General features: G+C 44.5%; 1 protein-coding gene across 3 annotated transcripts in view; it reads left to right on the forward strand.

Annotated features, from left to right (window-relative positions):
- LOC149335454 (uncharacterized) overlaps positions 1 to 25,408 on the forward strand; it is a 61,597-nt gene extending 36,189 nt beyond the window's left edge. For 2 of the 3 annotated variants that reach the window (XM_089552139.1, XM_089552141.1), the window contains 14 exons: positions 1,537 to 1,689; positions 3,185 to 3,419; positions 10,024 to 10,193; positions 11,405 to 11,653; positions 13,880 to 14,081; positions 14,981 to 15,128; positions 15,914 to 16,024; positions 16,914 to 17,175; positions 17,789 to 17,974; positions 20,114 to 20,475; positions 21,297 to 21,410; positions 23,620 to 23,782; positions 24,453 to 24,537; positions 25,138 to 25,408. In XM_089552139.1, coding sequence (XP_089408265.1) covers positions 1,537 to 1,689; positions 3,185 to 3,419; positions 10,024 to 10,193; positions 11,405 to 11,653; positions 13,880 to 14,081; positions 14,981 to 15,128; positions 15,914 to 16,024; positions 16,914 to 17,175; positions 17,789 to 17,974; positions 20,114 to 20,475; positions 21,297 to 21,410; positions 23,620 to 23,782; positions 24,453 to 24,537; positions 25,138 to 25,292 — 2,595 coding nt within the window. In that variant the 3' untranslated portion in view covers positions 25,293 to 25,408. Of the gene's footprint in view, positions 1 to 1,536; positions 1,690 to 3,184; positions 3,420 to 10,023; positions 10,194 to 11,404; positions 11,654 to 13,879; positions 14,082 to 14,980; positions 15,129 to 15,913; positions 16,025 to 16,913; positions 17,176 to 17,788; positions 17,975 to 20,113; positions 20,476 to 21,296; positions 21,411 to 23,619; positions 23,783 to 24,452; positions 24,538 to 25,137 lie in introns of those variants that run through there. The other variant, XR_016284065.1, reaches the window with a different exon arrangement.
- Positions 25,409 to 25,923: the final 515 nt, after the last annotated feature.

A 25,923-nucleotide genomic window follows, 5' to 3' on the forward strand; every position in this document is an offset into this window, starting at 1 on the left:
ACTTCTTGCTCATTGCTGGTGAACAGGCGCATACTGTTGAGATAACTCGCTTTAGTTTCTTTTAGTTTTTTTTTATTTTTAACTAGCAATTAATGACACAGTAACAGTGGCATGGGGTCTGAGCTGCTTTAGCAAAAAATGAATATGTATTTTAATTTTAATTCTTATCATTATGGCAAAAAGCTATAGTTGAGGTACCAGCATACCTACGGTAAAATAATTAGACCTGCAACAGAAGGCCTTGCGAGTTTCGTTGTACTAGTAGCTTAGGCATTGGTGGAATACAGCTTGGTTGCACAGTTAAAAACCAGTTTGTGCACACCATTTGGTCAGATATATGCTCTGGCTGTAACTGAAGTGCACACTTTGTCTTCCCTTGTGTAGGCTGCATGCTTCATGCTCTCATGTTTTCAGCCAGCAATTTCACATTGATCAGGAATTCCTGCTGGGGGAAAAAATAACATGAAATTTGGCAACGGAGTGGACTTCGTTGCACCATTTTTCTTGTTTCCTTTCTTTTTTGCCACAAAGCAGGACAACTTTCAAACCGTTCCTGGGAACTATACCTCACGGGTTAGTCAGTTCAGAGTTGAGTTTGATTTGAAACGTTTCTTACAAAAAAGTGCATTTTGGTCTTTGCAGATTTGTTCTTGGCTGTGACAGCTGCTAATTATTAGAATGGCATGCTTCAGTGCTGTTTTTCTTATCACCTCTACTGTTCGTTTCGTCATTGCCATCTCTGCATTTGCAGAGGATGCCTCGTACTTTTTTTTCTTAAAGGTGACAAAAAGAAGTGCGAACATATGTTTATGTGCAACTACTGTAGTTTGAAATGCTGCTAGACAGTGGTATTTGGTTACCATGACTATGACTGCACAGTTAATATCTTTTTTTTTGTGTCGCCACAATGACCTTCAGACTCGGACTGAAATTTAAAATTGGTTCTTAAGGAAAGGAAATGCTTAGTAATTGTCTGGCATCTCGGTGGACATTCGAACCTCGCGGAAAGGGAAGGGAGGAAGGTGGGAGTGAAAGAAGAAAGAGAGAAAGAGGTGCTGGAGTGGAGGGCTTTGGAGAGCACAGGGGCGCGTTTTGTGGGGCGTTTTGCGTTCTGCCTCCATTGAAATGCGGCCACCGCAGCCGGGTTGGAACCCAGGAACTCCAGCTCAGTAGCCGAGCTTCGTAACCACTGAGCTACCACGGCGGGTCAGGCTTGGGCTGTAAACCATTATCTGCTGCTCCAGGAGTGTCCGTATCTTCTATATGCATGATGGCCTGTTCATTCTGTGGGTATCTCGCTGTGTGAGGAAGAAAAGTTGATTTAATCAAAAGTAAAATGGCTTCAGGATGCACTGAAAGCTTCACCAGCTGATGAGAGTTTTGAAATTCATTTGAATTAACTGATTGTTAAAATCGTGTGAGCTTAAATGGTTGCAAGGTGGTGCAGTATCACATATTTGGACCTGTTACGAAGCTAAAGCCTCTGGTCAGTTATAGAGGGCGAAAGCTCATTTCTGCTTGTTTGTTTTGTTTCAGGGAAATACTACTCGTGCACCTGAAATACCGATGTCCTATGTTATAGTATCAAGAGATGACGGAAACCGTTCTGTACAGCTTGTGGAGTTCCTGAGCAAGTCGGGCAGTGAGATTCCCGATGTACTGAGGCAGCTTGCTACCCAGGAGGAGACTGTGAGTTGAATGAGAATTATCAGTGGAATTGACCTTTTTTTTGCTTTGTTTAGTTTCTCTGCACTGTATGTAATCAGCTTTAGTCATGAAGCAGTCCTTTTGAATTGCACTGTTTTACGTTCTTGCTGTGCTGTATGCATTGTGCCGTAGTTAAACATGTTGAAACAATCTGCAGTTTCGAGCAGACTTGCACGAAGTTGAATATGTATGATTATATCGATCTCCAATCTGTTTCAGCCTGCATCGCATCACATCTTTTGCTCTTTTTTTATAAAAAGTTGTGTCAAAAGTGAAGAAAAGAAAAGAATATTTGCAAATTGTGCTGGTGGGAATGTGTAAAATTGGTAGTTTAGTTCTTTCACATGTTTGCGTAAAGTAAAAAAATAGAGGATACTTTCACTTACTTTAAACCGAAGTAATATTCAGCAGTGCCGCGGGGAACAGAGGTTGACAACTGGTAGTGAGGTGCTGGGAGCAGTAAGGGAATACATGTACTTGGGACAGGTAGTGACTGCAGATTCGGATCACGAGGGTGAAGTAACTATAAGAATTCGAATGGAGCAGAATGCATATGGCAGGTTCTCTCAGATCATGAATGGCATTTTACCAGCATCCCTCAAGAGAAAAGTGTAGCTGTATCTCGCTGGTACTTCCCTAGGGGGCAGAAAAATGGAGGCTAACGAGAAGGGTTCAACTTAAGGACAACGCAGTGAGCTATGTAAAAAAAATATTAGGAGCAACGTTAAGAGACCGGAAGCGGGCAGAGTGGGTGAGGGAACAAACGCGGGTTAATGACATCTTAGTTGAAATCAAGAGGAAGAAATGGGCTTGGGCAGGGCATGTAATGCGAAGGCAAGATAACCGCTGGTCCTTAAGGGTAACGGAGTGGATTCCAAGAGAAGGCAAGCGTAGCAGGAGGCGGCAGAAAGTTAGGTGGGTAGATGAGATTAAGAAGTTTGCGGGGATATGGCGGCTGCAACTGGCAAAGGACAGGGTTAATTGGAGAGAAATGGGAGAGGCCTTTGCCCTGCAGTGGGCGTAGTCAGGCTGATGATGATGATGATGATGAAGTGTAACGGACTGGATACCAAGAGAAGGTAAGCGTAGCAGGGGGTGGCAGAAAGTTGGGTGGGCGGATGAGATTAAAAAGTTTGCAGGGCTAGGGTGGCCACAGCTGGCAAAGGATATCGGAGAGATATGATGAGGCCTTTATACAGCAGTGGGCACAGCGAGGTTGATGATGATGACTTGCAATTTCAGCTGGAGGTATTGTGTAGAATCGGTAGTATAGTTCTTGTACTACATGCTTGCATATTTTATTGTTCTACAACTCCAGCCGCCATTCACTGTGCACCAGAAACATGGGTTGTGACAGGAGTATCAATTCTACTAATTGCTTTGTTTTATCAAAGCATTCAGTTAATGTTTCTGCAGATGCTCGCACTTTTATTTGGCATTTGTATCGATGGGATCCCCCCCCCCCCCCTTATTCCAGAGGGTCTCAACTGATGCCAAGCTGGCCCTGTGCCCAAATCTCAAGACCTTTGGCCACTGCGAAGGGCAGAAGCTCTGCTCCTTCCGTCATCAGATCTTGCCTCAGGTGGATCACTCACCACTCTGGTCTGACTTGCCTTCTGAGGGCAAGGTCCGCATATTGATCACCAAGGTGATGAGTGCATCACACTTTTATGCGTGGATTCTGCAGCACTGGGGGTCGTCATCCGGATCTGGTGAGACAGGTTTGAATGACAAAAATCTGTTTTCGCTACTGAAGTGCCCCTAAGGTTTATATTTATTTCAACAGCGATTAAAAGGGGGCGTAGATTTCAGCAGATGTTTTGTTATTTCTTGTTGTTTTTGCATGGAATTTTTTAGCATATTAGAAGTGATTTTATGACTACTCTGGCAAAATTTCACTGCTGTATCTCGTAAAGTTGTTTTCTAATACATATTTTTTCTCTGAATATGGTGAAAAGGCTGGAGGGTTAAGAAAAATGTGGCAGAAGGCTTGTTCAGCATCCATTGCATTTCTACTGCCATGCTACATGTCAAGATTTTGTTTGAATATTGCTTTCTACAAGCACCAATTCGTGTTTTGAATTTTTGTGATGCAAAGCCCATTGACATGTCCAGAGTGAGAAGAAAATTTCATACAAGAAATTTAAAATTACAAATTTGAAAACAATGTCTTGGCCTGCAGTATGGCATGTAGCAAAGCAAACAACGTCAAAACTGAGGAAGTAGTCATGAAAAAATCTGGTTCACAAGGTTAGGATCTAATCATAAAACCAAAACTGCGAAAAACTCCTGTTGTTCAAGCGTTTCTCCGCAATGTACAACCACCGTGGCTCACAAAACAATCTTCAGAGCGAGAGCTCCACTCTTCGGCGTACAAATGCAGATTTCGATGTGGATGAGACATAATTTGACCTTCAATGCCTCACAAGGTCAAACCAAACTTGACTGCGTGGTGGTATGGCCCAAGGTATGGTAGTGTGACCACGTGATCATATGACTGACTATTGAGTACCGACCTTGAACTTGACTCTTGGCCTTGACATTTGATCTGACAATGAGCACCACATCGACTATAACCTTCAATGCCTCACAAGGTCAAACCAAACTTAAGCTGCGTGGTGGTATGGTCCAAGCTATGGTAGTATGACTACGTGATCATATATGACTATGACCATCGGGTACCTAACCTTGACCTTTGACCTTGACATTCGATTTGAGATAGTGGAGACCATGCTTAACAGAGCTTTCGCTCGTATAACTAGGTTCGAGCTACGTTGAGCCCCAGCCATTTTTTTTAAGCTTCCTGGTCGATTTCAGCAATGAAACCTAACCCCGACGTGGTTTTCACGCCTACGGCAGCTCTTTCCGAGAAGCAGTCAACACAGCGTGGCAGAGCAGCTGACAAGACCTACGCAGATGCGGTAAAAAAGAAGCGTGGGAAGTCTGTTGGTTCTCCTCCTTCATCAAAGCTGCTGCAATGCACTGCACAAGACCCGACAAACAGCGGCGCTCGCTCTGAGCCTAAGGCGCCACAACATGACAGGAAGATCAGCGGCAGGCAGCAAACCGGAAGCTCTGAACAAGATGTCACATGCCTACTGATTCCGATGCTGTTTGCAGCCATCAAAGCTCTTATCCGTGCAAACCCCTCGTCAGGAGGACTCCCAGAAGTAGAAGCTGTCCTTGCAATGGAGCCGTCGGTGTCGGTCTCCTACGCTCCGCAGGGGCGTAATACCACACTTCAGTAATCATGGCTTCCACAGCGAGAACTTTACCGCAGCTGACAATCAACAACATCTTTCGTACATGCACCATTTTCCAGTGGAACGCTCGCGGGCTACGCTCTAAACTCTCAGATTTCCGACAGCTCGTGCGAGCGTACCGCTTCCCCTTCATAGTCATCTGTGAATCACGCGTCGAGGAAACTTTCCGACTCCACGGATACTATTTCCATCATTCACAACGACCAGATAACGTCAGCAGATTGCTGATAGGCTTTCGCAAGGATATCCCGGCCTCACGGGTTGATGTCCCGCCTCACAGCGACAATGAATACGTGTGCGCTGTCACAGTTATTGCCGGACAACAGTACACTTTGATTGGAGTATATCTTGAGCCAGGCACGCCATTTGATGCTTTGAGACTTGAAAATTTGATATCAAGGACGCCCTCTCCGCATATTATTTGCGGAGACTTCAATGCTCATAATGAAATTTGGGGCAGCTCACATACATGTGCCCGAGGTGCCAAGCTTGCAAAACTTCTCTCTAAGCATTCAGTTCAGCCATTAAATGACGGCAGCATCACCTACCTCCGAGGCCCGACGACTACCAGCAGCATCGACGTGACATTTGTCACAAGTTCATTCGCCCACAACTTTGGCTGGTGCACTGATTTGGAGACACGCGGAAGCGACCATTACCCAATCCTCATATCGGCTTTCCATGCGCTGAGGAACCCAAAGAAATTCCTTATAAAATCTACAGACTGGGACGCATACAAGGACGCTGTAAGCAAAGGAGTTACTGCGGCAACTCGCAATGAGGAATTAGCATCGACAATGGCGTATTGCCTGAGAGCGAGTACACAAATTACAGCTAAAAATGATAACCTACCTTCAAATGATGACACATTCCAAAGGCTTTGCGCTATACGCAGGCGAGCTGAAAGGAAAGCTCTGCGCACAAAAAGCCTCGATGACCTACGTGCATGCCGACGGGCACAACGTCACATTCGACGCTACATGGATAAACTGAGTCGGCAAAAGTGGCGTGACTTTTGTTCTACGCTGGATGTGCGCCAACCAGTAACCAACATTTGGCGGATAGTTAGAGGTATGCGCACGCCACTTCAACAACTCCACCCCTTCGCTGCACTCTCCCTTCACGAGCAAAAATCTATAAAAGAAGTCTCAGAAGAATACTGCAGGCTACTGTCGACAGGGTCAGGGCATTCGACACTCTCCGCAGATGGTCAAACAGGCATCCCAAAGGCGGCAGTGCCAGCGTTAGACCTGCCTTTCACAATGGAAGAACTATCCACAGCTATCGCGGAGACAAACAGACACACGTCTCCGGGTCATGATGAGGTGACCTATGCCGCCATTGCTAAGCTACCCCACACCTCCCGTCTTCGACTCCTGGAGTATTACAATTCTTCCTGGATGGCTGGTGAGGTGCCCACGGAATGGAAGCTGGCAAAAATTGTGCCCGTTTTGAAGCCCTGTAAGCAGCCAACAAGCTACGCATCATTCCGGCCCATTGCCCTACTGAGCTGCGTAGGTAAGCTCATGGAGCGCATGATCTCCAAGTGCATAATTTGGTTCCTAGAAAGCCGAAATGAGTTCCCCCAAGAAATGAACGGATTCCGTCAAAACAGGTCGGCGACTGACAATATCATCGCCCTCGTCTCATCAATTGAAGAGTACCTTCATGCTGGGTACATCCCGACAGCCGTTTTCCTAGACATCAAGGCCGCCTTTGCCTCTGTCTTTCACCATGCAATTCTCGCAGCCTTTGGCAGTCTTGGCCTTGGAGGAAGGCTATACAAGTGGATTGGGCATTATTTAAAAGAACGGCAAATTTTTATGTCCACTCCAGACGGTCCAACACGCTTTCACGCAGTGGAGAGGGGCGTACCACAGGGAGCGGTGCTCAGCCCTCTCTTGTTCAATATTGTCCTTATTCACATAACAAGAAACCTTCCGCGAGGGGTCCGCATAACAATTTATGCTGATGATATCTGCATCTGGACCGCATCACGTTCGCGCTATATCACCCAGCAACGTCTTCAGCGAGCGCTATTGCACGTTTCGATGTACCTGGCTTCCAGAGGTCTCCGTCTATCACCAGAAAAGAGTGTTGCAATGGCGTTTACAAGAAAAACGATGACCCGATATCCGCTGCTCCTAGGCGGACGATCGCTGCCATATGTACGATCTCAGCGATTCCTGGGTGTTGTAATCGACTACAATCTGTCATGGTCACCTCAGATCAAAAAACTCCGCCAGAGGATTACTGCAGCATCGCAAGTGTTCAGGTTCATGGCGGGAACAAGGTGGGGTAGCAACTGCCGATCAATGCTTCTGCTTGAAAAAGCCTACGTTGAAGGAACCTTGCGCTACTGTCTACCAGTGCTTCAAAGATTATCTACATCTAGCAATAAGACTCTCAATGCCGCACGGAACAACTGCCTGCGAATATGTCTTGGCCTCCCAAAAGGTTCCTCTGCGTCAGGAACAGTAGCGGAGGCAGGATGTCTCCCACTAGAGGTGATTTCCGCCCAGGAAACTATGCGTACCCATCTCCGCCATGTCCTGCAAGGGAAGAAACACTTCCTACACCGTGTCCATCTAACTCACAGCAACTCTAGCTTTGGCCAGGCAGTACATCTCCTGCCCCTTCCTACTATTAATCAGCCACAGAAGCTACTACCTCTGGCCTTTCCTCCATGGACACTCTCTCCTCTAAAGGTGAAGAAGTCATTTCCAGGTGTGAATGCAAAGAGCCGCATGCCACAGGCAGCGCTTCTGCAAACTACTCTCGCCTACTTAACGGAGGAATATACGCAGCACATCCATATCTTCACCGATGATTCAACTACTAAAGAAACCTCTTCTTGTGGCCTTTATGTGCCCTCAACAAACCATGCCCTTTCTTACCAGCTGCAGCGGAGGACATCCTCTACGACAGCTGAGCTTCACGGCATTAAGGAAGCTGTTTCTTACATCCTGCGCCGAACCACCGGCCGTTGGGTTATCTTCACCGATTCAAAAGCATCTCTGCAGATCCTGGCCAACCTGCTGAAGAAAACGAATCACCAGCCAGTTTCCCTCGACATCGGGTATATACATCATTTAGCTATTGCCGCAGGCCACTGCATAACATTTCAGTGGGTACCTGCTCACTGTGGCATTCTGGCTAATGAAAAAGCAGATGAAGCGGCCCGTAAGGGCCATCAACATCGGAGATACATTCGAACTTTTTTCACGAAATCGGATGCGTCACAAATGGCTAAAAGTTTTGCTTACGAAGAAACGTATCGGCTTTGGAGTTTGCCGACACATCAGTACCAATTTCTTCACTCAATCGACCCACATCTTAGATCAAGACTCTCACCCAGAATCCCTCGACAACTGGAAACACTTTATCACCGACTTCGTCTGAACTCTGCATATACAAACGGCTTGCGATACCGTTTTGGACAAACGAACAGTCCGCATTGTGACAATTGTGCCTCTATAGAATCTGTGGAACATATCCTACTTGTGTGCCCTGCGTATGCTAACGAGCGTGCGTACTATGAACATTGCATGCAGAAGCTCTGCCCAGTGCCCCTAACAATGGACAAAGTTTTAGGTCCCTTAGCCTGCTTCAGGCAACAGAGACTTGCAATGAACTTTCTTTTTACATATTTAAAAGACATTGGACATCTTGATAAGCTCTAAATTCACTTGCACGTTACCTTCATGCATTCTTCATGCAGTGAACTCGTCAGCCCATTTGTCGGACTATGCGCTCCATCATTCCATAGGTTACATCAATACTCGCCATTGCATCCTTAGTACCCATTTCATGGCCGCATTTTATCTTCGGGTTTTTTTTTTTACCTCTTCCACGCTGCTCTCCTTCTGTCTTTTTCTCCCAAATTCCCCTTCCTACGCAGAGTAGCATGCCAGCGATTTTTAAACGCCGGCTAAATTCTCTGCATTTCATTAAAGAGTCTCTCTCTCTCTCTGTGGCATACAAGCAGATACAATAGTTACCAAAAAATCGCTTTTTTGGGCCATTTTGGGGGATTTCAAAGCTGCGTGCCGCCTTAAGGGCACATTTCCTGGTTCTGTGGCAGCGTTAGAGTAACAGGGGCGAGAAATATGAGGAGCTATGAGCAGTGGTGTCGTTCACCATGTCATGAATTTGTGGTGTTCTTTGTGTGCAGCGGTGCAAAATAGTGCTTGTGCCTGCGCAGAGAGGGCGCCACTGTATTGAGCAATGAACGGTGAATTCAGCAGTGCAAACAGCTGTCACAGAATGTCACGTTAGATGGGTGTCACAACCGTAATGAATTTTTTTTTCACTCTTTAGTTATTAATGGTTTTTGGGTGACGTTTAAGAAAGGTTCTCCCGCAAAAATTTTTTGCATACGTCAAGTGGGGAGTCGTGTTATGAGTATTTCAAGTGATAAAATCCTGCTGCCTGCCTGATGCTGCTTCCTTTTGCAAGCACTCGCCACTAACCCATTGCTCACTCAACTTCTGCAGATGCACTCATGATATGAGCCTGTTTCGGAGACGGCATTGTGGTGGTTGAACCTGTTAATTTTTTTGTTTTAATTTGATTGCACAGTAGATCTGCTGCCCTGACCTTGCAACTCTCATGGAATCGTTGCCAATGCTCCCATGCACTAATGTCTGCTCTTGCCTGTGACAAGCCAACTCATATAGTCATGTGCTGAACGTTCTAAGCAGCAGTTGAAGAGTGCACACTTTGGGCTGTTTGAGATCTTGGGCCCCTTAAAATTAATTAAACAGTATTTTATTTGGTCAAAATACGATCATGAGTGAATGCCGTGCATGCTGCATTTGTTCTCTCAAGATGTCTTAACCTTTGATTCAACTTTCTTGCTTTTTCTCTCCTTTTGCTGTAGTGCTGGCTAATTTTAATTGTACTGAAATCCGGACCCTACAGTCTGCGCTTCAGCTTTAAATCTCAAGCGTTTACTTTCAGTTCGTTCTTCAGCAACTGGAAACAGATTTTTAAAATTGTTTGAGATTGATTCTATGTAGTGCTTCTATCAATATCTGTGTCTTTGCTTCAGAGAACAAGGCTGACGTCGGAGAGAACGTGAATCCTTATGAAACTTGGTTGGATCTCAACCTCTTCTTCTCTGAGCCGGGAAACTGCACGCCCCTGGAGGAAAATGCTGCGCCCTTGCCTGGCCAAGTGTTTGGGCTCCAGTGCAGTAATTGCAGCTTTCAAAGAGTTTTGGTGAGAATATAACGCCACTGTCTCAGCCATCCTTTCACACTGGTCTAGTGTGATTAGCTCACAGAAAGTCAGTCAGTTTAATTATTCAGATTGTTTTTAAGCTGGGGCGGCCACTCCAAGTCTCCGTACCCAAGCAGCACAGGAAATCGGCCCAATATTGTTTTTTGTATTTATTTATTCAATACTGCCAGCCTTAGTAGGCCCAGGCAGGAGGGGCAATACAATGAGGTACAAGGCAAAGTAACATCTAGCACACAAACTAAAAGATAAACAAAACAAAGACAACCCGTGCATCATTCGAACAAAAAAAAATAAACAAATGGATGGTTCCACTCTGATCCTTTGCAGGACCGGAATTTGCCTACATTTGCTGAATCTGAAATCACTGCCGCCACAGCTAATTGCACGGCAAGTTATTAATGATTAAGTAAGGCAGTAATAGTAAATATCACATTTTAGCTCTACATTAGACAATGACTCATCTGTCATAGTCATATCTTATCGTTGGCAGCTTTCTGAACGAAATTCTGCGGAGATAGATTCAGCGGCAGTTAACTGGGCTGCCAGTATTTTAATCTTGCGGTATAAGAGTGCCAGAGCAAGACACTTGTACTGTTCAGGGCTTCTACGCTCGCACTACTTCGAGAACTGCGCTCCTGTCACACCTCTTGCATTGCAGCTCACATTGAGCCTGATAATACACAATATGCCCAGATTAATAAGCAAGTTGAGGTTGAGGTTGTTGTTGATAAGCAGGCAGTACCCATGTGAGGGGCAGCAAACACAGAAAATTCTGCGAAAGGTACAAGGCAAAAGCAGCATAATGTCAAAAGATCCTCAATTAAAGGAGCATATGACAGCAGTAGGAGGTCAGGATTGAATATATATGCTGCTTGATCGCTTTGATGAAAACTTGTGCAGTGCAGCTGTGTTATCTGTCAGAAGGAATATGACTACGTAGCTACAGCACATCCAAGGTTATCTAGATTTCACTCTGTTTTTCGATCACTACTGACAAACTTATAGCGATCAGGTGGCGCTATTTTTCAATGCATCTTCTGTGGACAGCTTATGGAAGGCATTTACATGCTGGATGAAAGACTTGAATGGCATGCCTGTCTTGCGGCAGCACAAAAATTTGTTTTTTTTTTCAGCTACACACTCCTGTAAAAAGTTTGAGATTCGAAATCGAATGTGTACGGTGCTTTCAGGTGACTTCAGTTGCACCAGGCAACCATACACCAGCTAGTGTGACTGTGACACACATGGACTACGGGGGCCAGTCCGTTGTAGCCGCCAATCAACTCATTCCGCTGCCATCAAGTTTCACTCAACTGCGGCCTCACGCGGTTGAAGTATACTACTGTGGAGTCAAGCCCCCAGATGGCGACACCAGCTGGAGTTTCCAAGCGGACTTCAGGGTGCATAGCCTTTTCTTCGAGAAGGAACTTGTGGGCAAGGTAAGGAGTTTTATTTTCTCTCATTATTTCGCGCTCGTCTCTCTAACACAGACTGCTTCAAAACAGTGTATACCACAGGTTCGATGAGTGAATCCAATCAGACCAGAGTGAACGCCTTAGTACTATAGTGAATTTGGAAGACCGGAGAGCAGTATTGCTGGCGAGGCAAAAACCATGAAAATCTTGAGCCCTAACATTTAAAACAAAAATTGGAGGGGACACTACTGCCTTAAGGGTATGACGCAATGGCGTAGTGGGTTAATTCCTAGATATGTGGAGTGTCATTCCCTTCTTTACATTCATAGATCCCTGGGAGTTCTCATGTCCCTCCTGGCGCAGTGGTGCAGCGGTTAAGCGATGCACCACTGACCTGTGATGGCAGGTGCTCCCAGTGGTGGTGGGCATTGTGTAGCCCAGGTTGATCTTCCCGAGTGATCAAACATTAGTTTATCTGCCACCGGCCACAGTGGGCAGTTTGCTTACTACGGGCAGGTTGTGATGACGCCACAAGGTTACATGACCTCCGTGGCCCTCCTACCTCCTAGGTTGCTCTCTGGGCATCGCCTGCCAGAGTCATGCTCGTGATTTTTCGCACACAATGCCGACAGTGGCGACACCAGATTTGCTGGAAAACGAGGTCTTTAATGCTATCGCGTTAAAATGAGAGTTTCGTACGCTTTTCAACAATATGGTGTGAATGTTCTGAGGGCTGCCATGGCCTCGTGCAGGCGGATTTGAAGAAAAATGTAGCGGCCTATTGGCCGCAGAGAGTATTTTTCAATAAGTTATATTCGTGAATGAATTGCTCTTCAGCGAGCTTAATTCGGCCAATTTGAATATTCACTCACATTTTTGGCCCTGTATTCCTGCAGGAAGAATAAAAAGCTATTTGAAACAGTTACGTGAAACGTGCTATTTTCCTCATGTGTGACCTCGAAGCTAAACCAAACCAAACGATCATGGCTCAGCGTTGAATCAGCATGTGCAAGTTGCTGTTGAGCAGTGGAGGAAAATAGCTTAGGCCACTGCTATAGTGTCATAACGGTTCCAGGTATATTGCGGCTTAGTAGCACAGATTGCTGCTGGAACATTGCAGCAATGTTACCTATTTAGGCTGCATTAACGTGGCTAGTGTCCTCCTTTGGCAATATCAAGACAACATATGTGAAAAACATTGCTGCTACATTTCCCACGATGTTGTGTCCACATATGTACAACATTGCTGCAACGTTGCCACAATGTTTCATAACATCATATGTAACATTCTTGAAAATTTTAGCAACCCTGCACAAGCATGCAGGCCTGCCAATTGGTAAGCTTCACAACATATCATAACGCTTTTCGAGGACCAACGAGAGCGACCGGCACTTGAGCTCCACAATAGTACAGTACAACATATGTAACTCATACACTCACCTCCGAGCGGATAACATAGAGTCAAGCTTATATAGCCGTTCCTGAAGGGTGTCCCAAGGGTGACAGTGGCGAATAGGTAATAAACAAAGCTTTGCGACATATTAATCGAGCTGTGCATGCAATTTATAGCAGGCGCAACAGAAGAGGTTCAGTTGCAAAGTACTGCTAGTTGAAAAAAATGTTTACTGTAGCAACAGTTGGGAAACTTCTGGAACTCTGTGCTTGAAATATATTTGTAATGTTGCTTTATTGTTATGATTCAAGCATTATAATAACGTTCATCAGGTTGTATTGCCTCAACGTTGCTTCTCGATGTTGTTCCAAAGATGGCAGATGGTATGTTATCCTAACGAATTCCTGAGCATTTGGCTGCAATGTTAGCAGGGGGTGTCATCCTGACCAACTTATGGGCATGTTGCTGTAACGTTGGAGTATGTTGCACAACATTATAAAACATTGGCGACATTGTCATAACGTTCTGGCGACATTTTGTGCTACTAGGGAGTTTCTTTGAACGGGCAACCACCTGCTGCAACAATTTTCTTGCATAGTGGTTGACATCACTAACAGACTGATTCTCGAGCACTTAATGCATGCTGATGCAGTATGGGGTGGAATTTTCAGAGATGTGGTATAATACAAGCAACCATTCCTGGGATTTAGGGGTTGCGCACCTCTTTTTTTTTTCATTTCACACTCATACCATTTTGGGAGGGCATAATGCATACTAAATTACATGGAGCCGTTTTTGAGTTGTCAGGGGTTAGCGTGCCTTTTTTCCTAATTCTCTGTAATTCCCTTTTCGGGCAGGTGGCTCTGCGCCTTGGCAACACTCTGTGGCTTGACTGGCTTGGGGTGCAAGAAAAGCTATTTGACGACGTATCCGTGATGGTGGAGAATCTTGGCAGTACCCTGATTCAGGAGGGCTTCGCCTGCAAGAACCCCACCCATGTGGAGAGCCTGCGCCAGATGGCTATCGACGCAGGTGTCTCGCTACCCTTGCTTCCATCAGGTGTGTGCTGCTGCCTATGTGTGGACTGCATGGCATGTGTTTGGGGTTGCGTGCAGAACGGGCATTACACAAGAAATGGGAGTTGTGCACCTAACAGGGACTGTATGTGGAGCAGGGACTGCTCATAGACTGCCTGTGGAACAATTGGACTGTGCATGGAATGGGTTATGCATGGGAAGAGGGTTGTGTGTGGAACAGGTGATAGAATTTGGTGCTGGGTGTTGCATGAAGTTACATCTGGTTATGCAGCTGATCGGCTCGGAGCCTCATGGTAAGGAGTGCGGTGCCAAACCAAAATTGTGAAATTTCTTAGTAAAACAAGCACGGGGCTATTAATTGCTATGAAGGCACAACACTTGCTGCTTTCCTTGTTTCTTCCTGCATCAGCCATTTGACCATCTTTGCAGCGGAGTGCCATGAACATATAGTTCGCATGTGAAATTTGATATCATCAGCTGAACCTGCCCACAGGTTAATGGGATGTATCGCGCTACTTAAAAACTATGAAGAGGTCAAGCACCTTCGCTCAGGCTCATATTCGCTGAATCCCACCATGAGATGTAACATCTGTTTAAAATTTGAACCCGGTTTAGCGAGCCTGTTAGTCCAGGAGGCAGGTACAGTTGTTGACTGGTGATTTTTGGAATTTGAAGGACACAGGAAAAAGGTCTGGATAATCGAGCTGTCAGAAAAAATAAAAATATTGCCTCCAATTGCTGTACAGTGTCATGAGTGGTTCTGTGAAGCTGTCAAAAATCAAGATCACCGAATTTTCGGCATTATAAAAATCGGGTAGATGGCGTGCCGGCCTTCGCAGTGCAGTAGTCGTTTGTGCATCTACTTTGTGAGCATATGCTTGGTGCCGCCAATTACGGCGCGATTTCTTTTGCACTTTTCAGGAAAGAAAGCATGCAGACACAGCATGAGTACTACTTTCAAGCGGCATCGCACAGCGCACCTTGATGTGGAGAATTACAACCACGTGTATCTGTGGAAGGTGGTCTCGCCTGTGCATTTTTATGTTCAGGCAGTCCGATACATTGAATGGTGGGTAATAGAAACAGAATTTGTCACTTTACTGTGCCTCTAATTTGATATTTCTGACTCTCTTTATTTTGATGCATTTTCATGAACAACAAAATTGGCTTAAATGTATGTGCACATTCACTGGCGTAATTTGTGCACCCCTAATTTACTACCTGGGTTTTTCAGTGCATTGCTTGCTGTGTGACTTTTCATAGTAATGAACACTGCAAGTAAGAAATATTGAAATTTACTCATATCAGGGAGTGAATTTCAGCAAAGCTTAAGTTCTTCAAAGAAGAGAAGCCATTCATGGATCTTGATCTTGCCTTTCTGTTTTTTACTGTCTGGTCCTATGGATTCTAACGAAAGATCTTATCTTTCTTTGTGTCATGTTGGTGTGAGTATAGTGGCTTAACTGGCTACGCATACCATATCAGAGCCAGGCTGTCAGCTTCTATCACAGTAACCATCAGTGCTTCTCCGATAACAACACAGATGGCGTCACTAGTTGCTGTGAGAGCCAGAGGAGGGGTGTCGTTGGTGGTTACTTTCTAGTGCCATATAAATATAATGCATGTGAATTTGCATGGAGCAGAGTGATGGGAAGCTCTGAGCATCACTTCCTTGAAGTAATGTGATAACATAAGAAAGCATTTTTTTTGTGACCCTTTAACCTCATTAATGCTACAATGTATGAGGACATTTCTTGCAGAGTTGTGTTCTGGCCTGCTGCCTGTTGCAGCGTTGTATTTCTCATGGCTGATTAGTTCTGAGCATGTGTGACTGCTGTCTTATTGTTTATACAGCTTGGATCAGCTGGAGGACGACATTCAGAAAGCTGTCGAAAAAGAAACTCTGAAAAAGCTGAAATGTGTGCATGTTGGATCATCGTGCATCGCTCGCTGTGCCAACAGCAGGTGAGAATTTACTCGAATAATGATGATAATAATTATGCATGACCACACCCATTAAATGGCTGAAACAGGCAGAAGGGTTAATTATGAAGAAAAAGAAAAAAGCTTTGTAATGGCAAAATAGTGAATTTGAATGGGTCATAATAGTTGAAAACACCTGTGGGAACGCTTCAGTGGCACATGCTTTTGTGTGCGTATTAATTAGCTTTTAATGCTCAAGTATGTCTTTCTTCAAACTTGGCATTGGAGTCCATTTCACCTGCCATAAAAATCTTTTCATCTGTCTAGAGTTTGCTTGAAAAGTGGCAGCAGTTGAAGTGGTTCAGTTATGTTCCCATAAAAATGGCTAATTCATGCTTATAGTACTGTGCACTCAGTCAAAGTTCGCTAAGCGTGTACTTGTCTTTGAAATTCACAAAGCGTATTGCATGCACAAAATATCCTGCATTGAAGTACATATTGGTTCTTTTAGGTAGCCCGGCCATGGTGCCCATTTATGCCTGTGTTCTGTTGACTCTGTTGAGCACGCAACTACAATTACGTGCCTATGTTACCTTAAGGATTAAAGAGGAGTGGCGCCTTCTGTTCACGGTGGCGGGAACTAATATTTGCGCTGCTTTCTGGAGTGGTGAATCATGCATTCACGGCAAACAGCATCAATTTCATGTTTCACTGGCATGGCGTCTGGCAGTAAATTTTTTCGTAAAGGGTGGAATTTCATGTCTCTTCAATTTTCTGTTTTTATTGCTTCATTTTAACGGCCTTTTTTATTTTTGTGTGTTGAGAAAGCCCCCTCCCCCTTTTTTACTATATAGTTGTGGAGCTAGCAACATTGCCACGAAAGAAATAAATGAGAGGCATGTGCCCATTTTTCTTTTTTACTTGCTCACAGATGGTATCGTGCAGAGGTGCTGGAAGTGATCAATGACGACGAAGTCATTGTATTCTTCCCCGACTATGGGGATACTGCGACCTGTCGTTCAGACGAGCTTTATGAGTCTCTTCCATCGATGATCAAGCTACCGTACCAAGGCATCTTGTGTTCTCTGGCCGGCATAGGCCTCCCATCCAAGGAGTGGAGTGCAGAGGCTCAGCGTGCGCTTGAAGACTTTGGCTTTGATGACGGCGACATAAATCAAATCTTGTGCCTGAGGGTGAGTACTTGAGGGGGGCACACGATGAACAGAAAAGGGCAGGGCTGTAAAAATGTTTAACTTGGTCAGATATTTTCATACGGCAGTTCTGCGAGACAGCAGATTTGCTGCAACCCGCGAGAACATCGTAGTCTTCGCTTGAAATGATGAAACGGTGAATTGCTGTGCTCCATCCAGTTTACCTCAGCATGGTTTCTGTTTTGATGAAAATTTAAGTTCGTGTCCTTTTTATTTTGGGCTTCCTGTTTTGCAAAGAGAACCATGATTTTGTATAAATCCTGCAGAAGTAAGCTGAATGAAGTACAGCAACATTGTGTGCTCCATTCGAATTGCTTACACATTTTGTTTTTCTGTGGCTGTTTTAATTAAGTTTCTGCTGTTTATTCTGAGGCGTTGAACTTCAAAGCTTCACTGACTTCCTTTTTTGTTTGTGTAATTTCATGTGTGAGTGTTTTTACTGCCCAGTTGAATTCAGTAACAGCTGTTATAACAGTATTGCATCATACTTGCATAGAAGCAGGCGTGCACGTCATGCTGTTAAAGGCATAGCTGCTGTAGGTTTCACCCAAAGCATCAGATTACATGCTTAAGCAATTTTTTTTCCTTTTTTAAGGTTGTAGCAAAAACTGCTGCAGATCGGCCAGAAAGTTTTCATTACAAAGTGCTTCTCTTCAACTCATGCTACGCGGGGAGAACCAGTGCAGCTGACGTGCTTGTCGACCGGGGACTTGCTGTTGCAACGAAGCTGCCAGTGCTGAACTTCGACATCAACCTACCACACGAGTTCCTGCATGAAGAGGTTAGTCTGGTGTAGAGTTTATTACCAGTTGTCGTTTACAAAATATTGCCTGTGCAGTAGAATCACAGAAATTGTCGAGAGTTGATGAAGGGTCCATATTATTAATGCAGTAATTAGGAAAAGGGAGCCAAGCACATGTAGTAAACAGAAACAAAATATATATAATGGAGCTACAAAAGTAGGGTGCATCATTTTACACTAAAATTCTTACTCTAATATTCTAATATTTTATGTCTCAATTTTGGAACATTGGCATTTCCCATATACAGAAAGCTAATGACATCTGAAACAGCTTTTTATGTTATGCCCGGTGCGAATTTCTCTTCGCTATTTGAAGATAACTTCATAAGCTTCCTGCAATGTCTCTGCAAATTATAGAGAACAAATCACTGCAGAAACCACTATGCTTGAATAATGTTTTCTTTCACCGTGTGAGCTGCAATGCATTCAGTGCTTTAGAGGCTATGGTAGGCAGGAAAGCATTTCTTGAGAAATAGCTTCTACAGCATAGCTATGATACACACGTCCCACGTAGACCCACGCTTGGCTCCATACGTGGTCACATGATCACTTTGTTCACATGTGTCGCACTGCTTTCTTCTTCTTCGGGTGGTGTGCACGCTCGGATGGGGGATGGAACGGGGAGGGGGTTGACCACCAGTATACACGCGGTTGCGCACAAGACAGGCTTGGGAAGATCTGTGCGGCTGTGTTATCGTGTGCAGCAGAGAAAGGTTCGAGTGGAGAGCGGACGCATTGCGCGCTGTTCACCCAGTGCGTCAGAATCTGAAACTACCGAACTGATTGCTGTTCGGTTTGCCGCTAGTCAGCCAGGGTCGCACGCGAGGGCGGCGTTTTATTGCCTGTTATCTTCGTTTGCCTCTTACTGCTGGCTTTGCCATTGTATTGTTGCATGTTTATTGCTTTGAGCTGCGCATGTGCCATCATGCCATTCCATGGGCGACTACATAATGTGGAGCAGGGCAGGAGGGGTGTGAGTCTTGTATTTGGAGTCAACTTTTTTTTGGCCAGTGAAGGTGTGAGTTGGAGGTAAACCAACGTATAGGTGGCAATATACAGTATATATTTCGGGTTATGACCTTTGTAGAATTTTTTTAGAATGTGCCCACAAAATTTTTGGTAATTTGCACACCCCTTTTTGATGCCTTAATTTTTAAAAAATGCACAATTTACGCAAGTAAGGTATGTAGCATGCACTTGTGACACTGCTTATGAACGCATTGCCTACTAACAGCCGCGAACTTTGCTCTAACATTTCATAGGATGGGACAGTGTTTACGCCAGCTTGCTTAATGTCGGAGATTTTAAGAAAGGAGTATCTTCTGCCTTAGTTTTGTTACTGCCAAGAGCCGATGTTCTAAAAAAGGAACACTTGCATAAAGCTTACTACCAGTGAAAACCACACTGGCTTTAGCTCTGTATTTTTCTTTTGCAAAGTCGCCAACTATTTATCGCTACTTTTGTTCAGTTCTCTTAACTTCAGCAGTTTGTTTTTGTGCGAAAGGACAGCACAAACAGTGGGCTCTGACAAAGCCCAAAATATCTTCATTTGCCTCTAATAATTCAGTCTATAATGAAATCGATAACAAATATTATGGTTACAATGTTTTTCACAGTCATAACACTGTATGCGAAAGGAAAAATTTCGAAGGTGGATATATCTTGAAGATAAATGAAAAATTGAGTTTCACATGTTCCAATTTTGGAAGATTGGAAGTAAAAAGTTGATGAAGTGAGCTGCATGTCAACTCTGATAGTGCGTATCATAAGGTGTGCAGTCATTTCCAGTTATATTTAAAGTTCGAAAACTTGAGGTATGTATGCATTCAGCAGGTGTACTGAGCTGGAAGTTAACAAACTAATTATCTTTGTTGATTTAATTGCTAAACTGGTCATCACAGCTCTTGTATTCTTGCTGCCAATAGGAGATACGTTTCAAATAGCACTTATAGGCTTCATTTTTTTATTTTTTTTATTCAGTAACAAAAGCTGCTGTATATATAATTACTCAGCGAAATCACAATGGACAGGCCATGTTTTGAATCTAGAATTGCGGAGTTTCATTTAATGTTTAATTGGCAGTATTGCTGTCCTCTCAGTCCACGCGTTCTTTTGCAGGGGGACAGTGGTCTTGCACAGAGTGACTCAGATGACGATGGAGAATTCCTCGTGTTCAAGAAGAACATGGAAGACCACATGGACAGTGTGTATGCCATGTTTAGTGAACAGCTCCAAAGTGGCGAGCTCTCGCTGGAGCAGTGTCCCAAACCATCTACACTACAACATGAAGATCCTGCTTGCCTGCCCCAAGCAGGAGAGATTGAGAAATGTGAAGTGCCTGAGAGGCAGATGCAAGAAGAATGCAGGAAGAAGGAGAAGAAGACTGCATCAAAAAAGAAGGAATCCACCAAAACCAAGCTGCAAGCTGCCTTGAAGAGTGGCATGCCACTTCTGAATTCGCAGTTCAGAACAGCACCAAGGTATGGATTTCTGTGCAAAGAAGAAAAACTGCAGTATTTGCACCTCGTGATCCAGGCTATGAGTACGAAGCACAAAAGACTTTACGTTGCATGTGCACCTTACTAGACGTAGTGTTTAGTGGAATGGTTTCAGCAATGCTATTGTTGCACTGTATTCAGCTGCTATAGGCAGTATCCCGCAGAAGAAGACTTTTGATGCTTTTCACGCATTTTTCTGCTGCCGCTGCCTTTCTGTAATCAATTGCAGCTGCCTGTGTATACATTCTTGTGAGTGCAAGGCAGGTCTTAGTGGTTGGGTTGAAGACATGCAAAATTTTCAAATTACTGGCTAAGCAAACATTGATCATTTGCATGGTCATGGACACAGAATTGGTCATTTTTTAGGTTTTGAAATTTGAAAAAGCTGTTGTTATATCATCAGAGGCCAACGGGGTGTATACAGACTGGTTTAAAAGGTTTCAGAGAAGGCTGTTTTGAAATGCCAAAACTGGGATTTAAGTAAAAATCCCAGAACAAAATGCCAGCAACGAGAGCTGAATGCATTCCTTGCGTAAAATACACCCTGTTCTTCAGCACTTCTCACCGCATTTCAGAGGACACTTTCTTAAAGCCTCAACGAGCCAGCAGTGATTGCTCAAGAGGCATTGTAAGCCTTTAACAGGCCTTGGCGACTTTTCATGCCTCCTTCAGATTTGAATGAGCGAATTCCCTAAAGGACATCTTAATTGTGAAGTCTTGTCCACATCTACTACACCTATTTTTTCTTTGATCTGAGTGAGTTTGGCTGGTTGTGACCTTTTGCTTTTGTGTAATTTTTTTAGCCGTCTAGCCCCAGTGGTGTGGTGGCAGGACTACTGCTGTGTGTATGTTGATGTCCTGGTTCCGAATGCAACACACTACGAGCTGAATGTTACTGCATCTGTTCTTATGTTCAGGTAGGTCACATTTATAATTATGCTTATGTAAACCTTCAACCATGCAGCCAAGTGTGGAGAGATTGGAACGCTGCTATAGTACATTTTACCTTGCCAAGCCATGTAATACCACTGCACTTACTGGCAGTTCTCAATTGATTGTGACCCCTGGAACATCAGTGAAACCATTTGATCAGCACCACAACATTTAGCTTTGTGTATTGGACATATGTAGTGAATAATCCTCTTTGGCTGTCTGAAGTCGGGTTTTAGCTGGCTGCTGTTGCTCTTGGTATGGAAAGAAATGAAAGCCATGCGTCTGTGAAGAAAAAATTGGCTGTGGCCTAGCTAGCTAAGGTTAAGCCTGGATAAGTGAAAAGCTCTCGCTGCTTTTCAGCCAACTCCCAAGCTACCACTTCTGGATCGGTGTTTTTACGCCATCCGACTGTTATGGCGAGTGTCTGCGCCTGTTCTATGGGCAAGCGCGCCTTATATACCCCTCCTTTCAAATGTGCACTGCGCACGGCTGCGGCGAAAGGTCAAACGGTGGCGAGGATGGCCGCCTCTTCTATGGCCGCCGCCGCCGCTCACGCGTTCTCGCCACGCCTTGCGAAAGAACCTTCTCCTCTTGGGACGGCGGCGGCGACCGCGCAGCAGCGGCGAAGGGTAAAACGCTGATGAGGAGGAGAAGCGACGACGCTCAGACGACGGAGTCGGTGCGCGGCGGCGGCGGCGACGGCTGCGGCAACAGCGGCCACCTGCGCTCCGCGTGACGTCGCTCGGTTTCGCGCATGCGCAGCTGTGGCAAAGTGTGGCTCACGCGAAGCGCGGTGTTGACGAGCCTAGTGAAGCTTTTCGCTTCAAAAAGAAAAAAAAATTGATTCGCTTTGTTGATGTCATGAAATTCTAGTGATTGTTGGGTGGACAGCTTATAAATCCAGTTGTGTTTTTTGTGGCCATTGCTACTGGATGAGCACTGTTGATGACTGCGTTGCTAATATTGAACAACTCAAGTTCACTTTTTAACTATTCATTTTAAAAGAGTTGCTTAGATCTGCACTTAAATAAAATTTTTTACTAGTTTTTGTCGCCAAAATGCTCTCGTTGTCAGTTGCAGGCTTTAATTGTGTGCGCAAGCTGCCCTCTTTATTAATATACCATGCGTACGGCCCCTACTTTCTTGCGATTGTGCAAGAAACCGCGAATTTTCGCATTTTTCATGGAACTGTGTGTTAGCCGCCCCACTCTTTTTTTACGTTGTTGTTGATCTTATGTTTTGCGAACGTCAGTAGGAAAAATAGAATGATGTCAGTGCAATTAATTTAATTACCTGCATTTTCTTGAAACGTATAACATCATAGTAGTGACTGAAGTTCTCCTGGTGCCTTGACACACTCGCTTACCGATCTATTCAAGCAAGCTAGCGTGTCAAGTGCTGGGGTTCTGGTAGCAATCCGCCTGAGTCTTGATACTGTAGGTTACTACTTTATGCCAAAAGGTACGTTGTCACAATAAAAAAAAAGAAAAAGTCACATACTTATGCCTGTAAAAAGCAATATTACCATGCATGCACAAACATAATGCGAGTTTTTTTGCTCTCGAATCATCTGCTCCAGAAAGCACCACCTGTTTAGAACCAAACTGCGAATATAGCACGAATTCTTTACTTGCTTTTTTTCTAGATACCCACAGTGAACTCACCCACTGGGCTGTACTTCTCAACAGCCTTGGGCCATCGGGGTGAAGCTTACGGGCTCTTCTGCGTGAAAGGCTGCGTGTGTTAATGTGTTGGAGGCTTCCCGCAGAATAGTGCAGGTTCTTCATCATCACTTCGTGTAATTAGAAAATTTCCGCTGCAGAAAATTAGGGCTCTTAATCGTGCATAGGCTCTTCTCATGGTAGAGTAATCACAAAATTCACATTTTAATGGTTTAAAGAATCAGCTCTTCATTTTAAGCTGTCATTGCCATTTCTGCTACGTGGCAATGGTGTATTCTGCACACAGCGGAATCCATCCCACACATGGGTGAGGTGCTTGGTGTATTACTGAAATGACATTTTTGGTGTTTCTCTCGCCACACACCAAGCTTATCAGCACAAAAAAAAATGAAATAGAAGCTGCATTTGCACTAGGAGCCCCCTTTAAAGCCGGTAGGTGCAGCCTTAAATGTGTCTGATGTAGTTGCGGAGTATGGTTCCTGAGATTGCCCATTGATTTTTTTGTGAACAGGATTGAGACAGCAGAGCACAAGTTCCTGGTTCATGAAAAGCTGTATCATTCTATTGTACCTGAGCAAACAAAGCTGGCTTGTAAGGAGCAGTACTCTACGATCACCCTGGAGAAAGCACGATCCAAGCTTATCTGGGGCTTTCTCACAAGACCCGGATGCAAGGTGTGTGTTCGCCATCTCTTTGGTTTTGGAGTACCCTCCACAGCGGCTCAGTAGCTTTGATGTTTGTGCAATTATGAAATGATACTTAACGGCACTCCTAGCTTGTTATTTTGTACACTCCTATATATATTTTTACAGCAAAGCTTGGGCAATAATGTTTGAATAGTGCCGGCGAACCACTAACACAACGGATAAAGTAACAGGCCTTCGGGCATGCTGGTCCTTCATGAACTAGTTCTCGGCGTCACCGCAATGTGGTGGCAGTTTCATGAAAATCACGAAGTACAGTTGGAAACTTGCCCCCCGAAGATTTCTGCTCGCTCTTCTTGTGTCACCTTCTTGACGCAAATGAATTTCGTCTCAATTAGGAGCAGCTGAAAATAACTCGGTGAATTTAGAAAAAAAAATAATAACAATTTATTGGGAAAGGTGGTATTGTTGCTGATGTTATCCATTTTATAACGTCACATTTCTTTAAATTCAGGCTGAGGCTTGCAGTTCGAAACCACATTTTTGTTTTCTCTGTTTCATTTGCTGTTCGCATTTAGTTACCTACCCTGTGTGCTCGATGCCAAGATTGACAGTGCCTCTGGGAGGGAGTTTTGGCGGAGTGCACTTTGTTATCGTGTGGGAGCAGCATGCTTAGATTAGAATACTGTTCTGTTTGCAGGTGCCACACATTCGTTGTGACCTGAACCGCATTATGTACGATGAAGATGAGGTCTTCGAAGCTTGCAAAGATCCCAACTTCACAGGTCTGGTGCTCAGTGGCTTCTTTCTCTTTGTTCTTCTTTTCTTCCTAGTGTGAGTCTTGTATGCTGTGAAGCGATTAAGTTGACTACACTGTCGCAACAGTGCCAGTAGCGGGGCATCTGTCCTCATGCACAAAAGCAGTTTGGTTTATCTAGGTTCTAACACACTTGATACAGTAAAAGGTAAAATTTGCCAGCACATCGACTTGTCTTCTTCCAAATAACATGTTTTATGTGTAAGATGGATCATGGATTTAGTATTTGTAGGCATCACAGAACAGAGTTTCCTAAGTATGGCTATATAGGTACTTACTTTTATTCAACAACAAGGATGTTTCTGTAATATCGCAATATGCTTGTGATCATATTCATGCATTAGGAGATTAACAGAGGAAATCAGCTGAGTAAGACATTTAGCAGGTCATCTTTTTAATTTTCCAAGTGCGGAGGTACTAGTGGGAACAGTGTTGTGTTAATTCCATGGGGGCAGAACTGTAAAGTACTGCTATTGTTTGGTAGGGTGTGACTTGAACCTATTGTTCAGTCTATACTCGGTATAGCGCAAAACATGAGCCCTGTTCCTCTCTGTCTTTTTGCCATTAGGTCCCACTCGAAGTCCAGTGGTCTTGCCGTATGACCCAGTGGCTCATGTTGACTGGAATATAGAGAGGGAAGATTATGAAGAGGACATCCATGGCCCTGTCAAAGACGTGGTCTACGGCGCTGACATCGACACATTTGAAGGCTACGAACTATAATAGGCTGCCCCAGAGACTGCAGGCTGTCTCTTGAAATTCTTTTCTACTTTTTATAATGCGCATATTGATCTAGCGCTTCATGATAATTTCGTATTACAAATAAAATCATTTCAGGACACGGGTTTGGTTACTTAAACGAAAGTATTAGCTGCACTCTCAGTCTCTTATCTTTGTTCTGACTTACAGGTGAGCTTCTGTAGATTCTGCATTTTTTTTTCTTTTTTCAGCGGAAAAGTGTTTGGTTTGAAGAAGGAAGAAATACAAGTCGTCGTGCGACGACTTGTATTTTACGACGAATTGGCGCGTGCCCGGCGAACTTCCCAAAGGAATAATATGCATTAGAAGCCTTGATTATACCTACAATGGAAAAATATGCCCGCCCCCGCTTTGTGCGACGGTGGGCGGGAACCGTCCAGAATGAGAGACGCTGGTGGAGCACTTTGTAGGCAGACGTGACGTCAACCAAGCTGGTTCCAGATCGGAATCAAGACGGAGACGTACGCGCAACGATTCGATCGAGCGCACGACAGCCTGTAATGACGGTTCTGCCGACGGCCCGGGCTCGGACACTGCGCGTGCGACTTGCGGCCGTCGGTGCGAGGCGGCTGGCCTGACCCGTTTTTCCAAGAGC

The sequence above is a fragment of the Amblyomma mixtum genome, chromosome 7 (assembly GCF_055824585.1).
Source record: "Amblyomma mixtum isolate Tamu chromosome 7, ASM5582458v1, whole genome shotgun sequence".
Lineage (NCBI taxonomy): Eukaryota > Metazoa > Arthropoda > Arachnida > Ixodida > Ixodidae > Amblyomma > Amblyomma mixtum.